Source organism: Dreissena polymorpha, chromosome 1 (assembly GCF_020536995.1).
Source record: "Dreissena polymorpha isolate Duluth1 chromosome 1, UMN_Dpol_1.0, whole genome shotgun sequence".
Lineage (NCBI taxonomy): Eukaryota > Metazoa > Mollusca > Bivalvia > Myida > Dreissenidae > Dreissena > Dreissena polymorpha.
The window spans coordinates 31,348,829-31,374,049 of NC_068355.1; the positions used below are offsets into that span (position 1 = coordinate 31,348,829).

General features: G+C 36.7%; 1 protein-coding gene across 3 annotated transcripts; it reads right to left on the minus strand.

Moving 5' to 3' along the window:
• Positions 1–860: 860 nt before the first annotated feature.
• Positions 861–13,806, minus strand: LOC127875420 (NACHT and WD repeat domain-containing protein 2-like). 3 transcript variants are annotated; one of them, XR_008047412.1, is made up of 5 exons: positions 5,099–7,439; positions 4,074–4,231; positions 3,360–3,528; positions 3,021–3,133; positions 861–1,649 (listed from the first exon to the last, which is right to left on the minus strand). XR_008047412.1 is itself a non-coding variant. In XM_052420483.1 (4 exons), exons 2-4 carry the CDS (start codon positions 12,642–12,644, stop codon positions 11,746–11,748), a joined length of 237 nt encoding a protein of 78 aa, XP_052276443.1. In that variant the 5' UTR covers positions 12,645–12,714; positions 13,275–13,806; the 3' UTR covers positions 11,256–11,745. The 3 variants fall into 3 exon arrangements, 1 of the variants encoding a protein (XP_052276443.1); XR_008047405.1 differs by having other exon boundaries at positions 863–1,649; positions 4,110–4,231; positions 5,099–7,435; XM_052420483.1 differs by lacking the exons at positions 861–1,649; positions 3,021–3,133; positions 3,360–3,528; positions 4,074–4,231; positions 5,099–7,439 and adding exons at positions 11,256–11,789; positions 12,093–12,252; positions 12,612–12,714; positions 13,275–13,806.
• Positions 13,807–25,221: the final 11,415 nt, after the last annotated feature.

Below are 25,221 nucleotides of genomic sequence, written 5' to 3' on the forward strand. Positions count from 1 at the left end.
AAGAAACCTGGGTGTACATGTGATTTGCATCAATATTTTTTTGTTGCTTACCGGTATATTTCGTGATGTTCCATGCACAATTCTTTGGTATCCTAAATCTGTAAAATCATTTTAACCTCGCTCTGGAAAAATCGGGCTTAATGCATATGCGTTAAGTGTCGTCTCAGATTAGCCTGTGCAGTCCACACCGACTAATCAGGGGCGGCACTGTCCGCTTTCAGACATAGTTAAGTCATTTGGTTCAGATTTAGCTTTGATTTCAAGCGATTCCTATTTCGGATTCAACGTTGAATGAAAGACATGTTGTTGTTTTTGTTTTCAAACCTTTATGTTACATTTAATCGTAACTGTTTTACACCTGTATTTAGTATTTATTCAAATGAGACCATCTCAAGGTGAAAAAAGAATGCTTAACTGCTTCTTATTAATTGCTTTTGCTCAAAAAACATTTGAAAAAAATGCGTGCCAATTTCGTTGTTGCAGATATCAATCTTGAGAGTAGCGACTGCTTGATTACTTCTTGACATTCGCTTTTTGATCTTTATGCAATTCGTATTTGTGTTCAAAAAGTGAATGTTGCTGACAACCGCTTTGAAATATTTACATTTATACCGTTTGAAATACAGACATGTCGAGAACATCTTTTTATGAAATTAATATAAATTTAAATAACCAGTTATGAATTTAAATGACATGTTCATGATGCAATATTCTGAACGACATTTAACCATGTGCATCGGGAGTTAGAAAAGGATATGGGTATAAACAATATATACATAGATTTATACCATATATTTATACATGTACTCACATTTGTGTTAATAAGACCTTGTAAAACATTGATCTGCCAATACCAAAGAAATCGAAATTAAAAACATCGACCGGTAATTTAAGTTCTTTCAATCGGGAAACTAACAAAGCTAACAAGGGGAAAACAATCCTTAATACATGCTTTTAAAGTATACTCCCAGATAACCATGTGCAGTTACCGCTTTTATGGAATGTTTCGTTTAAAGGAATTCTCCTATAAACGAAAATCTATTCTATGAGGAAAGTGTCGTCCCTGATAAATCTGTGTGGGCTGCACAGGCTAATACGGGACGACATTTTAAGCACATGCATTATGCCCCGTATTCACAAAACGTGGCATATATATTAAGTTATAAAGGCAATCAACTAAGCGACAACGGTGCTTACATGTGTTCACATAAAATAAATATTTGTTTGAATAGAACTGAATTTCTTCAACAGATTAACATGACGAAAGAGACTCATTGGTATACAACATCCGTTCAAACTTAAAAGTCGATTGGTCGATAACACTTTCGTAGTCTTATAACATATGGAGCGAACACCATAAACTGATCTTGAAAACAACATTCGCAAAGTGCGCTTTATTGATAGTATATGTTATGCTAGTATGCAATGCGTACACAGAAAAAGAAACGCCGTTAACATTAAAATATATTGTACGATATATGCCGCGAAATTCCAACGTATTTTTAATTCTGAGAGGTAAAGATACTTTCGCATCTCCTGAACGTACTGTTTGAGATCTCATACATGCGAGAGTGAGTGACAAGGTCCATCAACACTACAGGTCCAAAAACTACTACCGTCACTGCAGCAAGCCTTCCCGGATCGTTCACCTGTAAAACAACGATATGAGCCTTGCTCTGGGAAAGCAGAGACGACACGTTCCGCCTTGACTTGATTTTCGCTAAGAATAGACCTTTTTTAGCGAAAAATTCCGTAAAAGCGAAAAGTGTCGTCCCTGATAAGTCTGTGCGGACTGCACAGGCTAATCTGAAATAACTCTTTACTCACATGCATTAAGCCCATTTTTCGCAGAACGGGGTTTATTTACATTGATCACCGTTTTCAACAGTAAATAAGTCATATCGTGGCGGCCAGTTAACATAACTGTTAATTGGCTAGCTGATTTCCAATTACTTAGTACTAGTGGTGAGTTGATTAATCAGATCGTCGACGCGTCATCGACGAATCGCTGCTGACGTGACGATGACCATGAAAATTTAGAGTCGACGAAATTTTGACAATTTTTTTACCGCACGGATCATTCGATATATATGTTTTTGTGTGCAAAAGTTTAAATCTTTAAAAATATACTTTAAGCACTCAGCCCCTAGCATATTCAGCTCAATTTTTTTTATAATAACAATAGTGCAGTAAGGTTCAATATTTCAGCTAATCAATAACATTATAAAACAACCCCTTTAAACCTATCAGCGATCTTAATACGGATGTGTATAGCAGCTATAGCCAATTCATTCAAGATGTCGGTCAGAGAAGAATTTGTTACCTTTCCATGTCAAGAAACTATTATCATAACGTCCATATTTAAGTAGATATTTTCATATTCTTCTGATAATGATCATACAAGTTTTTCTTTTGAAATAAAATTACTTTTTAAAGGTCTGTTTTTATTCAATAATCTGTATTACTCTTCACTCTGTACAAGATTTGTTGTAGTCATTGGGGTTTAAGCCATTTTCACACAGTACGTAACATTGCAGCCACAATATTTCAAACACAAAGCAAGATTTGTAAGCATGTATTCATTATTAAATCACAAAACACATAAGGAATAGTCATGATAAAGTTCTTTTTGATAAAATATAGTAATATAATGTTAATATCAACAAAAACATTGGTTAAATATTAAAAACTTAATTTTTTGTTAAAAAAGCTGATTAATTGATTAATCGCTGATTATGGCCTCCGATTAATCGACTCCGTTTTGGGGAACCGATTCCAATCACTTAGTACAAAAGTTAGTACACATGCTTTTATCAGATCTGTTAACTGCCTACTTGAATCAGGGGTATGGGGAGAATGGTCGTATATATATGAACACATCACTTGCGAATGTAAATGTTCGTCAAAACATTAAAAAACAAACTGCAAAACAGTTTTGAGATGTTCACTGCTTGCTACTACACCACTTGTACAGTACAGGTGGCATATGACATAATGTTAAGAAAGGTATAAAAACTGACCACAACTTGGTAGATCTCCTTCTTGCGTCCAGTTTTTATTATGGCGTCAATGCAGCCGTTTGTGATGTTGTACAGTTTCACGTTCTTGCCAAAACGTGACGTCACGAGGAGTTCTACAATGGAAGAATGACGTCATAGACAGAGATAAAGTGGGCGGAACGGTTTCTTACGCGTTCTGACCCAAATCGTTCAGTTAGCAAAATCTTTAAATCATGAATTTGATTTCTTAGTGACGCGGAATAGTAATGACACACCATCACCGGAATATTTAATAACTATGTTGTGAATACTGCCACCTCCACACATGAATTGTATAATGTAAATAAGAATTGTACGTACGCTTCCGTTAGGTCAAGATACACACTCGTGTATCGACTACTCGACCCGGAAACACGATGCTGACGTCCATCTTTTCAAGGTCAAACAAGTAAAACTTATCGTAAATTTCCATGACCACTGATCTGTTATCTGCTTCGTAAAACCTCGTGTTTGCATTGCAGGCCACCTTCTGTTGAGTATAACGTTTGCAAGTATGACGCACGATATTTCGTTATTTTTGAAAAGTGTACTTATTGGACTGTTTTGTAATCAAATTAATCATGAACGTATCTTAAGTATCGAATAATTTTCAGGGGGAATGCAACATTTTACAAAAATATGGACGCTTTTAGTGTAGAAAGAATAATTACATGAAAGAAACTCAATAAAAAATATTTGAAAACAAAACTGTAATTAATTGATTATTTATATGAGCCGCGTTCTGAGAAAGACTGGGCTTCACGCATTGCATAGAGTGTGCAGTCCGCAGAGGCTAATCAGGGACGACAGTTTCCTCACTGAAATTTCGTAAAAAAGAGACTTTATTTTAACGAAAAAATTCAACAAACGTGGAAAGTGTCGTTCCTGATTAGCTTGTGCGGACTGCACAGGCTAATCTGGGACGACAATTTACGCACGTGCATGAACCCTACTTTTCACAGAACGGGGCTCATATAGACGTCATCATTATATGTTGTCGAAATTCATTGAAGCAAATGGGAGCAATACACATACAATTAGCAAAGAGCGAAATAAAAACCGTCGTCTAACAAGTTCTCGGATGGCGCGGTATTCCAGTCTGCCGACATCATACACGCCGACTATGTTGGGCGAGTCCTCTCCCGCACTGCCGGTCACGAACAACGCATCCTGGTGGCCCAGTGGAACACGTCCTGTGGAGACAGACTTTATTGAGGCTACCGGTAATTAAAGAATAATTGTTAGTGTTCCGAATGATATTGCGGTGTATTTTTACTTGATAGCGAAACCATTAATATTTCTTAAAAACAATAATGTGTAACATTAAACATTAAACTAATGTAATTGTTATGGTGGTCCGCCGGAAAACACTTTCTGTGTAGACAGACTTTATTGAGGCTAATTAAAGAATAATTGTTAGTTTTCTTAATGCTATTGCGGTGTTTTTTTACATTATAGCGAGGCCATTAAAATGTTTTTTTCTCTGCGCACACAGTCCCCGTTGTTGTTTTATTGAATATGTGTAACCTTTAACTAATATAATTTTTATGTTATATAAAAAGCAAATACGTTTCTCTGAAATATTTCTTTACAACAAAAATAAATATAAATAAGCTGTATGTTATTAAAGTCGCGAATCAAGAGGACTAAAAACATGCGCTTAAAATAACAACTTGAACTGAATAAAATATAATAAATGACGTTAAAATTGAAACGAAACCGGAAACGAAACAGCCCTAAAAATAAGTAAAATATAATTATATATGAGCCGCACTCTGCGAAAATGGAGTTTAATGCATGTGCGAAAAGTGTCGTCCCAGATCGGTTTGTGAATCTGCACAGGCTAATTACGGACGACACTTTTCGCTTTAATAGAAATCTTCGTTTAAAGGAAGTCTCTTCTAAAGTAAAATCCAGTCTAAACGACAAGTATCGTTCCTGGATCGCTTGTGCTGACTGCATGATCTAATCTGAGTTGACAAGTAACGCAAATGCATTAATTCCCGTTTTACCAGAATATTTTTTATATTTTATATATTTTTTTAATTATCGCTAGTTACTCGATTTGGCCTGCCGATCTGTGGCCCTCTTTTTGTCCCGGGATCGATCCCACACCCTGAAGTTGTTGTCTTTTGCAATCGTTACCACCGTTACCATGTCAACGGTGCGCGCGCCTTTCAGATCAATTGTGTGTTCCAGACGATCTTTCTCCTGTCGCGAAGAGCGGTGCACGATGCCGTGAAAATATGCCACATCTTGTAATCGTAATCGTTAATACAGGCCGAACCATGAGTAGTTGAATAAATATCATTTTTGTTCTTAATCAAAGTCATAGTATTTATTTATATATGTGTATATATTTTTTATGTATGTATGTATGTATTTTTGTATTATTTTGTATTTATTTATTTAATAAATGTTATATGTTTATTTTTAAACGAAGAACTGAAATTATTTACGAAACTTGTGTTTGTAAGCCTTCTGAATCGTTACTGCATGTAAAGATTTTACATGGATAAAGATTTGTGTAAAACCCCGAACAAAGGAAGAATTACTTGCAGTGTGGCAGTGTTATGAAATTCGAGGGATCCGTAGCTTATATAAAAGATAAATCTGCCGTCGACAGAGAAGTTTATACTGCGGATGCAGAGACTATAGTCGGCTAAAAGAAAGAAAGTTATACAAAGGAGCCTCGCTCTGGGAAAACTGGCTTTATGACTGTGCGTTAAGTATCGTCCTTATTCGGCTGTGCAGTCCGGACACGCTGATCAGGGACGTCACTTCCGCCTAAATTGGATTTTCCTTAAACGAAAAATACCATAAAGCGGAATGTGTCGTCCCTAATTTGTCTGTTCAGACTGCACAGGCTTATCTGGGACCACACTTTACGTACAAGCAAGAAGACCCGATTTCAAATAGAAAGTCTCTAATACTTTCTTTATCTAAGTCAATACTTGTATACATATATAGTTTGTTCGGACTGCACACGCTTATCTGGGACCACACTTTACGCACTAGCAATAGGACTGCACAGTCTTATCTGGCACCACACTTTACGCACAAGCAAGAGGACTGCACAGTTTTATCTGGCACCACACTTTACGCACAAGCAAGAGGACTGCACAGTTTTATCTGGCACCACACTTTGCGCACAAGCAAGAGGACTGCACAGTCTTATCTGGCACCACACTTTACGTACAAGCAGAAGGCCCGTTTTCCCATAGCGAGTCTCTAATACATTCTTTATCTTAGCAAATACTTGTAAACATATATAGTTTGTTCGGACTGCACAGTCTTATCTGGGACCACACTTAACGTGTTAGCAAGAAGACCCGATTTCCCATAGAAAGTCTCTAATACATTCTTTATCTAAGTCAATACTTGTATACATATATAGTCTGTTCGGACTGCACACGCTTATCTGGGACCACACTTTACGCACTAGCAAGAGGACTGCACAGTCTTATCTGGGACCACACTTTACGTACTAGCAAGAAGACCCGATTTCCCATAGCGAGTCTCGAATACATTCTTTATCTGTGGCCCTCTTTTTGTCCCGGGATCGATCCCACACCCTGAAGTTGTTGTCTTTTGCAATCGTTACCACCGTATGTATGACCACACTTTACGTACTAGCAAGAAGACCCGATTTCCCATAGCGAGTCTCGAATACATTCTTTATCTGTGTATACATATATTCTATGTGCGGACTGCACAGGCTTATCTGGGACCACACTTTACGTACAAGCAAGAAGACCCGATTTCCCAAAGCGAGTCTCGAATACATTCAATATCTAAGTCAATACTTGTATACATATATAGTCTGTTCGGACTGCACAGTCTTATCTGGCACCACACTTAACGTACTAGCAAGAAGACCCGATTTCCCATAAAAAGTCTCTAATACATTCTGTATCTAAGTCAATACTTGTATACATATATATTATGTCCGGACTGCACATTCTTTTCTGGGACCACACTTTACGTACTAACAAGAAGACCCGATTTCCCATAGAAAGTCTCTAATACATTCTTTATCTAAGTAAATATTTGTATACATATATAGTCTGTTCGGACTGCACGCGCTTAACTGGAACCACACTTTACGCTGTTACCAAAATCGCCGTTGAGCAGCGGTATGTCCATACATTGTTTACCTGCAAACAGGAATGCGATAATGAAGGTTATATAATCTTTTTTATTAAAACCATACAACATCGGATACTTTTGGCAGTTGAATCGATTCCATTTCATAGCAAGACCAACGTATTAATGTCTTTTGAGATGATTCTAAGAGCGCACCCCGAGTGGGGATTTAATAAGTGATAACCCGGTCGCAAACGAACAAACTATCGACTGCATCATTGCAACCGTATAAGAGTTGAATGCAACTGCAGCGTGCAAACTACCAATTCTTTGCAATGACCGGTAATCGTGGTATGTTTGTATGTTTTAGTTGGGGTTTTTGTTATAAAAAAAGTAAATAATAATAATAATTTCATGCCTGTTAAGTTTTATGGAGTTTAATTGCTACTTTTAAATATGTATTTTACATTTTAAGTATACATTTTCTTTGAGAGGTGAAATGACGTTGTGTTTATGAATTTACAGCGAATCAGAACTGATTGTTGATAAAATTATCCGACATTCGTTGTTATTTTATTTCATATCATTTATTCGTCCCGAAAATTCGTCAGTAACCACCAAAACCGTTGAATAACAATAGGGTGTTTGAAAAGAAACTCGTGACAGGTTCTATCCTAGTATATAGAGAAAGTCATTTTCGGCTTGGCCTAATTATTGTGTTGATGTTCTGTTTGTTTGTAAAAATATGTTGTTGGTTTATGATAAGAACACATATTAATATTTCAAAGACTAGCAAAATACAAATTAACATGCATACATACACAATCAAAAATATATATTTCAATATAGAGTTTTTTATTGGTAATGCTCACCTGTTTGCAGACCTTTTACTTTTATTACGTTGCCAAATTTCATGGCGATCAACTCATCACCATGACAAAACGCGATCTTTCTAGACTGACCTTTACCCGTCACATTGCGTAGCAACCGTGGGGGTCGACCTTGATGTTCAAGATTTTGATCTCCTTCAACGACCCGCAGACTAAAGAAGGTCAAGCCGTAATAATCTCTCTATATGAGACCATCTTGTTTAGCGTTTCACGTTTGTTTACAGTTTAGAGCCAATTTATTTTGGTTTCGTTTCTGTAGAAAACTGTGAATTATTTCATTTTTCATCACACCATTAAACGGTAAATACGGACCTCTCTCGTGCAATATTTGTTTCATCGTAATGGAAATATGTGGCCTCGATTACGCTTATATATGTTGATAAAGAAAGTTCAAAACTGTAATAAAATACCGACTCTTACAATTTATACATGTCGAAAATTGTGAAACTAAAAACGTTAATTCAGTTTCGTAACCCCCCCCCCCCCACAAAATGCAACTCTTTTATAAAGTTATGCCATAACGTATAATGCACCTGTGATTACGTAAGTTCCACATGACGTAATCGTCATCATGTCAATTTCGGACGCGTGCACGTGGATGCTGTGTAGCAGTTGACCCCCGGTACGCTCCAGGATGTTGACATCGGGCTCAAACCACACTTTTGAGCTATATTCACGTAAGCGCTGCTTGAACTCGGCTGTTGACTGAAACAAAACACTGCATTGAGCCGCGTCATGCGAATATGGGTCGTATGCCGATTGCGCACTCTGGTCAGGAGTTACTTTGTCCTCTTTAAAGTCACGCGATATTTCGTGATGTCAATAGCAGACATGGTAGCTCCTGATCCGACTGAATGAATGCGCAGGCTGGCCTGGGGATTCGCTGACAACATACGGCAAAAGAACAGTGTTTGCATGAAGCGGCTCAATTCACACAGAACTTTTAAGAAAACATTTCTCGGTGATTTTCCTTGTTAAAAGTCTGTATACATATAACGTATTATAACATCAAACAGCATATTTTGATTATTTTTGGTGAAAAAGAGTGTTCCACTTGTATGCGCGGGGTTTCTTAAGTAATAACGATATTTGACTAGCAGATCTCTTATTCAATGATCTATTATTCAAGTGCTACCGGAGATGTACAAAAATGATTTTGTATTCTTGTTTTACCATAATGTATGTTTATAAATATGCGTCTTGTTCTGGGAAAACTGGGCTTAACGCATGTAAATAAACTGTCGTCCCAGATTAGCCAGAACAGTCAGAAACTTTCCGCTTATATGGAATTTTTCGTTAAAAAGAAGTCTCTTCTAAACGCAAATCCAGTTTCGGCGAAAAGTGTCGTCATTGATTAGAATGTGTGGACTGCACAGGGTTATCTGGGACAACAGTTTGCGCACATGCATTAAGACCAGTTTTCTTGAAACGAGGCTCATATCAGTCCTATTTCAAACCTCGTTGTCCTCCAGGCGCCCTAGTAGCTGAGGCATGAACTGAACCGGATCCATTTAAAGCCCCTTCCGGGAGAGCAAAAGCGCCTCCAGAATGCACGTGATCAGGGGATTCCCCGGGAATGCCGCTTTGGCCGCCGTGAAGTCGTCTAAAAGCGCCCTGGGAGAGCCGCGAGAAACATGCGTGAATTACATACTTTTAAGACGCGTTTGGCTCATGTTCCAGTGTTAATACAAGAGACAGTATTTTTGTTTATTTTGACAGTAAAAACATGTACCATTATTTATCTTCATATGTTTTTAACGAAAAGCTAAAAATGTTACCGAGCAAAGTTTACTTACTTATTTGTTAAAAGCTATATATAATGTTCAAATAAAAAAACTCAAACAATCTAAATTAAAGTTAGACTGCACGATTTTTATATGTGTTAAATTGATAAAAATATGTTAGAATAACACGAAATAGACAAGAAAAATTATACATTGAAGACGAATTTCATAAAATGCAGCATAGACAAATTAGCGCCCCGAGCCGATTGTGACGAAGATATTTCGTACATATTTTCCTACAATAACCGAAGCATTCGTCTTTTTATTAGATTAAATTTGATGTAAATAAATAAATATTTGATGTAAATTAATAAATATTTGACAAAATCGTGCAGTCTTACTTTAACGTGTATTTAAACAGGTAAAAAAGTCATTTTATCAGTCTACAATTACATCAGGTAAGTAAGTCCGCATACAATTGTTACAGTGGTAACAATGACAGTAAACGACAACTAAAACCAAAGGTAGAGGGTTAGGTCGTAACAATTTAAGTGATTAATTATAACATACGATGTAACATTTCTTAACCATAACGCTTACTCAACAGGAAGTGCGTGTAACTTAGCAACGCAGAAGTGCACGTTGGCGAGACACTCCTTGTTGAGAAGGTCAACGTGACCCGCGTGCAAGCGGAGATAGGGCAGATTGTTGAGAGCCCGATTGTTGTAGTCATCCTCTCGAAAGCGAAAGGGCTGTGACGTCCCATAGCGGTCCTCTTCTATTACCTCCCCTTCATCGTTCGTATACGGCTTATTCTCCCTGGAATAAAACACTTTAAAGCTTATTTTAGCATCAATCTCGGAAAACTGGTCTTTATGCATGTGCGTAAAGTGTCTTCCAGATTAGCCTCTGCAGTCAGCAAAGGCTAATCCGGGACAATGTAAGCACATGCATTAAGTCCAGTTTTCCTAAAGCGAGACTTATATAGATACTCACGTGCTAGCACATGAATTTGGTTACATGTATTTTCGGTGAAAATTTCGATATTACAGGGAGTGAATTAGTAAAACCAATGTCAAAAGTCTCTATTTAAAAATGACTTGCGGCAATTCGAAAATAACGAAACGTTTAAAAACTCATGAATACGATAATGTTCCTCATTATACTTCTTTATTGAAGGATCAAAAATTATCAAAGACTCACATAGCAAATTGCGCCTGATTGAACAATCAACTGATATTTTCATTGTTTGCATACTCGTTATTGTGATTATCTTTCTGATATAACGACTAACTGTCCATACATATCATAATTATGCGCAATACTACCATTGGCCCAGGTTCCCGCGAAGAAATCAGCTAGGTTGCTATGGAGACGCTTTTCTGCGCACAATCTGCGCAGTAGCGCTCGTGCGCAGCTTCCGTTAACTGACGGTGGTACCAGTTCAACACGCGCGCACCGTCTGCACCGTGCTCAACTGCGGTGAAAAAACAACACATCTGTTAATTATAGTCAATCACAGAGCATTACAAAAATACGCGTAGTGTGTATGTAGTACATGTACTATTTACATGCAGAATGTAGCTAATTTACCACTTCCGCTGTTGCAAAAGTCATAAGCAAGTCACTTAAAGAAAGTTGAACAAAGTGTTTCTCAGCTGAAACAAATCAGAAAGCATCAAGTGGTAGCGAAACTATATGATCACAAGTTCTTAAGGCAGACGTTCAACCGCGTTGCGATAACCGCTTTATCTTAATTTTAATAATATGCGATGTTGATAATGAATTGGAAATCCCAATATAAATCGCCATAGTACATATAACATCATTGTCTTCTCATCAGTTCGACGTTCGTGAAACATTAAATTCAAACGAGAAAATAACAGTAAAGCTCAGTATCGATATATTGGTCGATGTCCGCCCGTATGCACACGAGAAGTAGAGGGGCAGTCTGCGCATGGGCGGTGTCCAGTAGGTGTAGACGTCATTTAATACGTCATCATCGCATCACAACACGTCATCAAGCTCCACCTCGGTGATTTCGTTATTGGCTGAAGTAAAGATCCATTATTGAAGTGGATTTTTGCTAAACGAGACTTCCATTAATGTGCTGGCAAGTAGATAAACAAGTGATCCTCGTTCTGGGAAAGCTGGTCTTAATGCATGTGCGAAAAGTGTCGTCCCAGATGAGCATGTGTGGCCCGGACAGGCTTATCAGGGAAGACATTTTCCGCTTTTATTTGGTTAGTATACAATCTCTTCTAGATAAACAAAAATCCGTTTAAGGCCGAATTAAGTGCTTTAAGGCCAGTTTACCCAGAACAAGACTTGAATACAAGTGACTCAACCCCCACCTAAGGTAAAATATCCCAAGGCGCGACACACCAATATCCGGCCGTGCAGTTTCTCCAGACGACTGAACAGGAAGTCGACTGAGGTACGGACTGTCGTCTGCAGTACTGTCCGTGACGGCGGGTCGAACGAGCGCCAAAGCATGGCTTCGTCAAACGACAGCTGATCAGAATTGAACAAAATGCCAGTATAGCGTTATACAAAATAATTTATTGAAAAAAACCCTAGCTGTGTAATTTCTGGTTTGCATCAAACGTTCAAGTTTCTACTCACTTCAAACTTGTCGACTAATATGATCCTGATTGAAGACTTTTTGGACAGAACGGTTATAACTTAGGATTACCCATAAGATTGATTACTAAAAGAAAATAATGAATTCCCAATTAATTCAATGATGATTTACTGACTTACAAGTATTTTTGCTTGGCATTTAATGTTAGATTACAAATACAACTGGCACTAATAAACTATTCATCTTTCAAAAAGAATGTTCTTTATCGTGATGATAATGATACACGTACCAGGCCGCTTCGTGGGCTTTGATTCCCCAGCATACTCAGTTGTTGCACCAGACTCTGTAGCAGAGGCACTACGGAGGAACTCTCCACTGTTGTACCGAGAAACCTGCGGCCCAGAGAAATATGCGTCATGTGATGTGTTAACGTTTCAGGTATTGTGTAGTTTCCAACAAACAAGATAAAGATGAACATAGTTACGGCCAGTTTTAAATAAAGGAAGCGTGGAAAACACCAAGAATTGTTTTAATACAATTCTGACCTTAAGTCATTTTAGATGATTTAAAGAAGTTTAGATTGAGAAAGAAACACAATCATCATAACGTAAATACTTATGTAATAATATCACCACAGAACACAACTGTATTAACCCTTACGAAAGAATTTTAGAGTACTGAAATTATTTATTTGTCTTTTTTTAAGTTAAGCATCTCTTAATAATGTATAGGTACATGTCGGTAATTACATATTTTTAACAGCAGATCATAAGCATTTCAAATTTTGAACATATATCTGTTATCAAACATTTTCCTATAGTTCAACTTCAATCGCGCGTTCGGAAATCTGACACCAGTTCTAGCCAGAAAACGGAACTGTATGTATTATAATTAAAGCGCAAACATTTGAAACAGTCGAGCCAACATAGGGTCGAATATCACTAAAACTAACCGTAAGCTGTATGTATTCTTCGAGTAACTGTCACGCAACTAACCGTAAGCTGTATGTATTCTTCGAGTAACTGTCACGCAACTAACCGTAATCTGAATGTATTCTTCGAGTAACTGTCACGCATTTTAAGAACACGGGCTGATAAAGCCTTCCTTTACGCCCATAATGACAGAAAGCCGCGTTGATACGCCGTAACTCAATTGTGTTTAATATGGTAATCATATAAGCGTCTTACTGCATAATTATCGTTGTTGTTGTTGTTGTTTTTTATCGAGTGCACCGGGATTGTCTCCCATATGGCCATCGCCCCCAGAAAGACGTGTTAGTTGGTTACGGGGGATAGTGCAAGATACAGAAGACACCCCGTTCCAGAGGTGACCCTGGGTCTTTTAGTGCCCGGTGTATAGCACATAGTACACTGCACCTCGGTTTAACGTCTCATGCGAAAGACGAGTTAGTAGGTTAGGTGCAGCGGGGGATCGAACCAGCGATCTCTGGATTGTGAAGCTAGTGTGTTACCACTAGACCACGGATCAGCTACTTGCATAATTATCAAACATCGAACAGCCCTTTTATATTTTACGTTTTCGGAAACGACGTCTTTTGCAAAATAGTAACACGCGCGAGGTGCAGCGCTGTTTTCGTGCCAATAATAATGACATAATTATTATTGACGCTGTTATTCACAAATGGGTCGGATGTCATTTGGGCGTCGATTTTGATTCTACTTATTTGTTATGGTACAGTGATGATAATACTGTTTTTGTTTTATGAAGTGCTGTAATTGTGAATATTTGTCGTTATTTTCTTAACAAATAGATCTTGATTTTATCAGGCACGTACTTCAGTAAACAATTAAGATAAAGATTGTCTGTTGTTGACGTATTAATGATTTGGTATTTATTCAATCATCAATATTAAGTAGCAATTCTACTGGTAGTTTTAGAAGCACAAATGTCAAACTAGCCGTAACATGTAGTTTGAGAAGAGAAGTTATTATAGTTCGATAATTCCTTTAGTATTATTATATGAAAAGTCAAATCGTTTATAATCGCAGCTATATGTCAAGTACCTTGGAACCCCGGAAGTTCCCTCGCTCGCGTACCGGGGCTCCGGTCGGTAGGAGGTGGCATGTCGTATCAACAATTCCTTTTCCAATATTCTGGAAACACTTCCGGAAATGAAGAAAAACCGCTGCCCGCCGTTGGCTGTGGACAACCGGAAGTGCAGAGTCTTCGATTGTGCAATGCGACCAGAGGCGACGTCATCGAGTCATGCATGCACACCGACGCCTAAGAATTGTCCAAGCAAGTGGTGGATGAACGAAAGTGCCGACACGCATGAGACCAACAAAGAGAATGGTAATCAATATGCTTCAAGATACAGAAGGGTTTTGCACATGTATTCCGTTTGGATGCGTTTCATATCGTTATTTAAAAGAAGGCGTTAAATATATTTTGTTTAGCGAGTGCCTTATTGAGCATTTTGTTCCTTATCTTTATCAATCGTATTTCGCGTCATTATTTCAACTAAACGTATTTTAGCTATTTTCAAAAGGATATGTATTATGCATGACGTTTGCATTAAAAACAAAACTTGAGTTAACTTAGAAGATTAAGATCGATATTATTTACTTTACACGAACCAGGTGAACTTCCGATCAGCGACGACACGTACCGAAAGTGCAACGACATGTGCATGGTGTCGCGCAACGATGGCTACACACTAAGCATCACAACAGATGAGACTGGCTGTCAGACGTGCGCATACGTGGATTCAGAGCCGTGTAGAATTATCACTTGATCTATGGTAGTGTTGGTGATGATGATGGTGGGGGTGATGTTTTTTGAGCGGGTTTGTGGAAGTGATTATGCTGATGATGCTGACGAAGAATAGTAGAAGGATGAGAAAAGGAATGATTGTTATGATAGTGCCGATAGATTATGATGTAGGTGGTGGTGCTACTGCTTCTGAGGCTGCTTCTAATAATAATGATAAGGTTGATTATAATCATGTTGCTCACGATGTTGATGATGATTATGAAGATATCATGATGATGATGATGATGATGTGTCGGTTGATGATGGTAGCGACGGGGATGCTATTGTATTTGATGATTATGATCATGATGTCGGTTCTGATAATGATGATGATTATTATTATTATTATAATTATTATTATTAGTATTATTATTATTATTATTATGATGATGATGATGATGATGATGATGATGATGATGATGATGATGATGATGATGATGATGATGATGATGATGATTATGATGATGATGATGATGATGATGATGATTATGATGATGATGATGATGATGATGATGATGATGATGATGATGATGATGATGATGATGATGATGATGATGATGATGATGATGATGATGATGATGATGATGATTGTGATAATGATGATTATGATGATGATGATATGGATGATGATGCATTACATGTTTAAGCATTTTCACTTTAGAGAAAAAGTATAGACTCTCCACCAATACCATTCTAGGATCTTTGCAACATTCCGCGTCACAGCAAAATTGGAATAAACCACAAAAGAACCAACCACTACAGCATCCGGTATGAGCTCTTCAAGCGGCAAGGGGCTCTCATCATCCGGGAGCGGTGACGGCGCAAGTGCTGGAAGAGACTCTTGTGGATCTGGTTCAGAAACCGGAAGCAGTGGCGGGGGTTGTGATCCCTGAAATGCAGCGTCGGTTTGAGACAGTGACGGGAGCGCTTCAGGTGGCGGGATGGACGCATGAGGAGCTATTAACGTCGTTAGCGGGCGTCTTCTAGTTGTTTCGGTCCGATGTGTCCGGGAAGCGGAGGTTCTGTTATTTCGTTTTTTCATTTAACCTCATCAACAAATTATGAGGCTCGTTCTTGTAAAACGGAGTTTAATGCATAAATGATGTTAAAAGGAGTTCGCGCATGCTAATCAGGGACGACAGTTTCCGCCTTTAAGGAATTAACTGTTTAAAAGAAGTATCTTCTAGACGAAATTACCAGTCTTGGCGGGAAGTGTCGTCCCTGTCTTGGCGGGAAGTGTCGTCCCTGTCTTGGCGGGAAGTGTCGTTCCTTATAAGCCTATGCGGACTGCACATACTGATTTGAGACGTTTATAAAGCATATGTATTAAACCCAATATTCAAAGAACGCGGCTAATATAGTGTCCATCTTTTGGTCGAGGGGTTCCGAGTTGTATCACCGCTTTCATAATTTCCACCCATAAAGAAATGGGTTAGCATTCAACTAATGTAATAGTGTCTTAATGCGGCAAATTTTAAAATACACTAATACGGTGTTTAAATAAAAAGACAAATAACAGATGACCCCGTTGATGGTATCCTTATCAAAAACCTCAATATGCGTAGATGACATGTTGTACTTCATGTTATGATATAACACATAGATGACATTTTGTACTTCATGTTATGGTAAAACACATAGACAACGCCCTTGTCTCTATTTCAATTTAAGTTTTGACCTGTTTATTTTCATGCCCACACTGAATGGGTAACATGATAAATTGCACATGTCCTTCCATCCGACCACCCGTGGTTAACCGATTGAATAACATTAATGTGTAAATGAATGTAAAGAAAGGCCTTATGTGTGCGACGACTTTTTGAAGAATAATCTCAATTAGTTTTTTGTAATATGTATATTAAAGCGGAACTGCACGATTTTTATATGTGTTAAATTGTAATAAATTGATAAAAAAATATGTTACAATAACACAAAATAGTCAAGAAAAAAATTATACATTGAAGACCAATTTCATAAAATGCAGCAAAGACAGCGCCCCGAGCCGATTGTGACGAAGATATTTCGTACATATGTTCCTACAATAACCGAAGCATTCGTCTTTTTTATTACATTCAAAATAAAATTTAAAGAATACCTACAAACAAATCATTGATATATATGTATGCTCATTTGTTAATTTTTCTATGTTAATACTTTGTTGTGATGTGTCTGATGTGATTTATTTGAAAGATTAATTTTTGAAAGATTGATTTTTGTATCACATTTTGCATATTTTGTATTATCATAATCATCATCGTCATCATTATCATCGTCGTCGTTGTCTTCGTCGTCGTCGACGTCGTCGGAATTGATAAGGAAGTTATTATAACATTTAACTGTATAGTTCATTTTCTTTTTTCCCTTGTATGTTCGTATGCATGTTTCAAAATATATACTTGTGTTTTGTTACTGAAGACCACATTGTAAAAAAGAAATTATTTCTTAATGTGAATTCTTCATGAAATAAAGTTATTATTATCATTATTATTATTAGTTAGTGTTTGTGTGTCGTATGAATAGATATCGTTGCCGGAAATTAACATGATCCGTAAAAATAAATTTAGATTCACATCGTACATGCATTATATGCATGCTGTCGAATTCGACTATAATACAGACATTTTCGATTTCAGAATAAAATATCTGGCTTATTTCGCATTTTTCGACACATTTTCTTCTTAACTTTTATTTTAATTCATATCGAAATATATGTCTTATGTGTTTTTTACACATTTTATATAAATTCACAAAGATTTGACAAAATCGTGCAGTCCCGCTTTAAGAATCACAAAACACGCACATTTAATGAATACGTACATAATATATGCACTATTTTAAGAAAATATTACGCATCCGCAAATCGACGTTATAAAACCTTGAGTTAATCTCTTAAACTTCTTTATTGCATGACCTATGTATGTTTAATTGAACATGTATTTCACTATTATAATGACTTAAACTGTGTCTATGCAGTGGCCTTATGTGGGGAAATTGATGAATTGAGGTCATTTTCGAGCGTGCGATGCCTACGAAGTGAGTTCGGATCATAAATTTCGCTTGTATCGTTTGTCCGTCCCGCTTCTTGGCGGAAAATAAATCGAAACGTGATATAGGGGTCCAAATTATACTTCATGCTATGAAAGAAGGAGCTGGATGGAGTTGCATGGAAGAATGACTCTTAATGGATAAATCCGATTTTTTTAAATGTCTCCAGGATAATGAAGATGGTTTTTTTCCATATTTTACAACAAATTTTGTTTTAAGATGCCACATGGCGCGTATATACACGAGCACTGCATTCTTCATTACAGGCGGCATCAACCCGATGTTTCCGGTAGTCAGTGGAAGCGGTAATGGCGGCTGCACGGGCCCGTTCTGTATGGGCGCCGGAAATGGCGGCAGTGGAGGAGCCAGAAGTGGCGGTGGGATGATGGGCGGACCCAGGGGAGTGAGCGGTAAATATTGGCGTCCGTTCCTGTTGTTATTGCTGGCCGGACACGAAATTCGCCATAGGTTGTCAAACTGTGACGTCATCGAGCCACGCATTGCAGCTGGGAGAGGCATCACCGGGGAACTAATATACACATGTCCGGTTTTCTCTTCGGATAGAGGGATGTCCTCTGTTTTTTTCCGGATCTCCGCCCAACAGCACACCAAATGTACATATACAGTGACAATAACTTAATTGCTGTAAATTGCTGCTATTATTCAGTATTCGACCAAACGTCCTTGTTTGTAGAAAGTAAATGCAGTCACGGACGCGTAAGGACCTCATACACTTTGAAATACAAATTAACTAATAAATGAACATTGGGACATTGATCCACAAACATCAACTTGATCTCCTTCACAATGCGAGTTTTTGTCGTTTCAGTTGTTGTTAAATATTTTCATATTTTTTTTTGTTATACTGGCACATTTTCCGTTTTATTAAATTTTAAACATAAAAAATTGATTCAACATAGTTCAAAAATACGACTCAACGAAAAAAGTAATAAAAAATTGATTGAACACAGTTCAAAAATACGAATCAATGAAAAAGTAATTTAAAAAAAAAAAATATTTGTCAAAAGTGTAATGTGTAAAAAGTATAATTTCTGAAACGTATAATCTGTGACTACTACTACTACTACTTCTTCTTCTACTACTACTTCTACTACTACTACTACTACTACTACTACTACTACTTCTACTACTACTACAACTACTACTACTACTACTACTACTACTACTACTACTACTACTACTTCTACTACTACTACTACTACTACTACTACTTCTACTACTAGTACTACTACTACTACTACTTCTTCTTCTACTACTACTTCTTCTTCTACTACTACTACTACTACTACTACTACTACTACTACTACTACTACTACTACTACTACTACTACTACTACTACTACTACTACTACTACTACTACTACTACTACTACTACTACTGCTGCTACTGCTGCTGCTGCTGCTGCTGCTGCTGCTACTGCTGCTACTACTACTACTTCTACTACTACTACTACTACTACTACTACTACTACTACTACTACTACTACTACTACTACTACTACTACTACTACTACTACTACTGCTGCTGCTGCTGCTGCTGCTGCTGCTGCTACTGCTGCTACTACTACTACTTCTACTACTACTACTACTACTTCTACTACTACTACTACTACTACTACTACTACCACTACTACTACTACTACTACTACTACTACTACTACTACTACTACTACTACTACTACTACTTCTACTACTACTACTACTACTACTACTAGTACTACTACTACTACTACTACTACTACTACTTCTACTACTACTACTGCTGCTGCTGCTGCTGCTGCTGCTGCTGCTGCTGCTGCTGCTACTGCTGCTACTACTACTACTTCTACTACTACTACTACTACTTCTACTACTACTACTACTACTACTACTACTACTACTACTACTACTACTACTACTACAACTACTACTACTACTACTACTACTACTACTACTACTACTACTACTACTACTACTACTACTACTACTACTACAACTACTACTACTACTACTATCACTATTTTTCAATCTTACAACTGACGCATACTTTACAATTCAGAGATTCATTTTAAGGAATAGAAGGTTATAGTTGTTCAAAAATACCGTATGTATTGAAATACAACATGCCATTTATTTTTTGTATATGTTAATTAAGTGAATAACAAATTGTGAGTCAAAGGCTGATATTTGCCTAGGTAGCTTATTTAGGTCCTTATTTTATCACAAAATCTATTTTTAAATCATCGTAGAACGAAAGTAAGGCGCCTTACCCCTGCGTGGGGTTACAGTGATTATACATACTTCAATATAAAAATGAGTCACATAATTTTCTCTGAAACTACATGACCCCGTGGTTTTACAAGCTGAGCTGTTTATTTTCTGCCAATCGAAGGTTATGATATTATTTTTGAAATTTAAATCCTCTCTTTCTTGTGAAATTTGACAATGTTCATATTAATACACTTCGAAACAACCTGCATGTGCATAGTGTTCATTGTTCAGGTTACAACAACAAGTGCGTGGGACCGGAGTGCTCGGCAAAAGTGGGACAAAGTATGTCGCCTGAATTTGATGTCTTCCCGAGAGTTTTGTCGCGTTTGGGCGGATTTGGGCGATTACTTCTAAAAAAGACCAACACTTGTGTGTTTGTGTTTAATCCGAAATATATCTTGACCATTAGACACTTGACAGCAAATTGTTGGTGGTCTCTTTATTTTCTTTACATTTTGAACTCATCGCAACCACTCGAACCCAACATCCTGTAAACCCGCCTCATCCTGCAAATGCGCTAATTTTAGAATTATGAAATACACGCAACTATGTTTTTGTAAATGTATACATTAATATTAATCACACATTGATTCGTTTTACTGGCTCTGTTTTGAAAATTTACTTAATGTTGTTAATATCTTGTTTTTGTGATTTTCAGGATTTAACCGACCCTGAAGCAAAACGGGTTTGATTCAGAACAAGTGTTTGGAGTGTAGTGAATTTCATAACCAGGCCAGCCAAGTTTTATTCACTGTTCAGCATCCCCATGATGTTTTATAAACTCGCATGTAAGAATTCAAAAGTCGTTAATATACTGTTATTAAACAGTTTTACCATGTATACTTCTAATAGTTGTACATGTTTACCATATTTATTTCGAACAGTAGGGTAATGTAACCCATAACCCTTTGTAAGACCCGTCCCTTCTTGCATTTGTGATTTTTTTCTATATGTCATTACTCTTCTTGGTGGTTTAATTTTAATTTTAATTATTGATATGAAATCAACATTTAACTTATATGTAATATAATTATCTGTTGAAATGTATATTATTACCTCATTGTACCCAAAAACGAATATAATGATGAAACGATACACCAATGCTTTTGTTGTTTTTAAAAAATGAAAATAAACGAACAGAAACGACGTGTTATGAAAAAAGATTAAATAGAGGATATTTGTTCATGTCAGTGTAAGATCGTTTGTTATTTCACGAGAGATCATATACAATATATTTTTTTAAGAATGGCGTAGCCATAAGTGAAAATATTATTGTTCTATGATCACGAGTTAATGTTTCTTTTATGCCCCCTTTTCAAGAAAATAGCCAACAGCTGTTTCCCTTTCGCTGAAAAGTTACCCTTTCTCCCGTTGCATGCATCAATACATTTCAAAACACAAAATGACGTCATTAGTGTGACGAAATGACTTTAAAGCATGTGAAGAAAATTATGAAATAATTACTATTTTATAACATGCGATACAAAAATAGACTCCAAACACGTATACTGTACCTATACTGACTTTATCTTTATTAAATATATGTATATTTATCCTGATTATCGATTACTGTCCGATACAGTATACTTGCAATTTGACATGTGGCCCTTAATTAACACCACGGAAAGGGACATTATACTTTTCAAGGAAAATGACAGAATTACATTTCCGTTGTGTTCGACCCTTTCCGTATCTTTTTATTGTTTAACCAGAAAAACCTTCGCACATTCATCAATAAATCATGAAGTTGGTGAAAATGTTCAGTATGAACATAATTTAATATGATTTTTTTTTCTATTTCAATATTCGTTACATTTTTGTAATAGTTTATTATAAATCCCAATCGGGAATCCTTGGACAATTCCACCATACCGGCGATGTGTAGCACACTGTCCGAAGTGTTCAGATTGTTATAAAACCCATACGTTCAATAAAAGCTCTTTCCGCGGATATGAGCCTTTTTCGTTTTTCAGTCATAACCCTAACATATATGAAGGGAGCAAATTTTGCCTCTAATTGTGTAGATCTACATTTATGATTATATTCGGCAACTGATATTGTTAGGCACAGTTATTTTCAATGATTTGTTTTCAATACAATTTTTGATTAATCGCAACTAGACATAGCAACGACGCTGTTACTGACTTGGAGAAAGGACTTTGTTAAAAAAATAACATTTTGGTTCCAAATGCGGAGGAACGAATTGTTAAAAACGCTATTTTCACGACTACATAAAACATTGACACAGTAAACATCGCGGGAATATTTCGTTTGTTTATTTCCGAGGAACGAACACAAAACTCCACTCTGCGTGGAATGCTCGGTAAGGCCTTCAAATAATTAATTGATATTGTTTGTTTACGTTATATTTCCTAATAGGCCATTACCTTTTACCACAGCACGACACTATGATAATTCGTGCCACTACCTGTTCGTGCCTCTGATATTTGTGTAGGGAGGCATTGGACGTTTCGTCCCACTGATAATATATAGACTGATAGGTGTGAATAATACCGTATTGATGTGAATCATAACGGGACGTATATTTAGTATTTACTGTTAATTACAACCGTATTTTAATGATTAATATGATAATACAGGGAATAATCTACATGCACGTCCCGCGTCTATGGTGCACAAATATCGAAATAGACGCATAGTTTTGAAATATGTGCGACTCTGACGCATTGCTAAAACGAATCCGTTAACGCATACGCGAATCACAATAAGTAAGAACCATCTTGGGTATGACGTATGAGTCAAAAGTGTAGCGATGAACGCTGAGTTTAACCGAAATCTCCACTTTCCAATAGACCATAAGACCGTTGTAAACTGGTGACTTCCGGTTTCAACGTAATTCGGATATTCCGTTACTGCCGTTGTAAAAGCATATTGTCAATCCATCGTTTCTGGTAAGAAAATCAACTATCATTTAAAATAATATTGGAAATAATCGTTGGATGTGTTTGATAACTATTTTTAATATGTATCATATTGATTTTGATGTGTTGTTAGCCGTATGAATAACTTTTTTGAATACATGTTTATGGTGGGTGGGGTAAAGTATATTAATGTTGATTTATTGAATAATAGAACTGTGTGGAGAATTTAACCACTATAACCACTATAGCAATTGACCTTATCGCGATGACGTCACAAAAGGGGCAGTCCCTTAGCGACGGTGAAAACAATGCCCTAGATACGGTCGATTTACTACGCTGATTGAGCACCTCTGCTGATATTTCATCAATTGCATTCTTATTGGGAAGTTGATAGGTAATTGAATGTCCTGTAATTGGTGTTTAAAATGACTTTTGACTATTATGAAGGGTAAGATTGCACTTCGAAAGCCCGATACAATAAGATTATAAAACTAATTGGACTTAATGAATGTCCGTACAAATTCCAAGCTGGATGTTGGAAAATGACCCGACCAAGTGGCCGAAGATCGAGTACGGCGACATTCATGATTAACTTCCTCACTGAGACACCGGGTAAATTCGTTTATTCTGTAATAATGGGAGTATCCTTGTAGATGTTGATGTAATGTGTATTGTCGTTCTTTTCAGGGTTCATTCATCTTCGAACATTATAATTATATTTCTACTATGTCAATTTATCATGCTAATGTGAAGCTGTAAAATAAGTAGGGACATCTGGTACATGACTTACTGAAAGCCTTAGTTGTGTTCATTGTAATGAGTACGAGTGACAAATATTAAAATTAACACATATATCTGTATAAATATTTGTTTTTCAAACATTATCTACCCCCATTGCTGTCAAACGTAATTTCTTGTTTAGGATGTTGATCGTTTATTGTCGTAACATTAAATCTTAATACGGAATGACGTCTATTTAATTAACTGATACACGCTAAATACGTGACTTGTTTTTTTACGTAATTTTTATAATTATTAAATACTTGAATAAATTAATCGGGCTAGTATCTTTACGGTGTAAATTTCTGATAATCTATATTGGACATGACTTTATATTTGACCATATGTCACATATCTAATTTAAGCAACTGTTAAATACATCGGCGTTAATTATTCATCCAAATGACTGCTTAATACTACCAGAAAGAGGAGACATGGTGGCATCTATCGTGTTAAATGACACTGTCTGGACCACCCAGTGTGGTTGATGACACCTTTTTGTCAGTTAAGTTTGGACAATGTTTGATCAAAACCAGATAATCGGATAATGCAAAACAAAGGGGCAATTAAACACCAGAATACAAAAGCTTACACGATTTTAAGACTGATGCAAACAATCAAATGAAAAATATTGCATTTAATTTAATTAAATGTTTTTTTAAGGTGTCAGCGTGTTTTATAAAGCAACTGTATATTCAATTGTTTCGGCATTAAAAATTTGGCTTAAATGACTGCTCAGTATGACAAGAGATGACATAGAGGTATCATAAATTGTATTTAATGACCACATGTGGTTTATGCAGAGCCCCAAGTATAGGTCCCCAGCTGGCTTTATGACACCGTGTTTTCTTTGTCTGGACAGTATCCGATCATAACGAGATAATCGGTTTGTGATGAAGAAAGGGGCATTCAAATACCTAACATGCGGAAACAAAAAGTGTCGAAATTGGTGTGAATTAAATAAAAACAATAACATTTATCATGAGAATTTATTTAATACGTAACAAGGTAATAAGGTAACACATATAGAGGTTCAAATCAGCTACTAGATATATGTTGCATATATTAAAAATTTATTGGTTGTTTGTTTTCATCCTTATTTGTGTTCGTTCATTAAATTTAATTTATTATGAAAGAATTTCTTTTTCT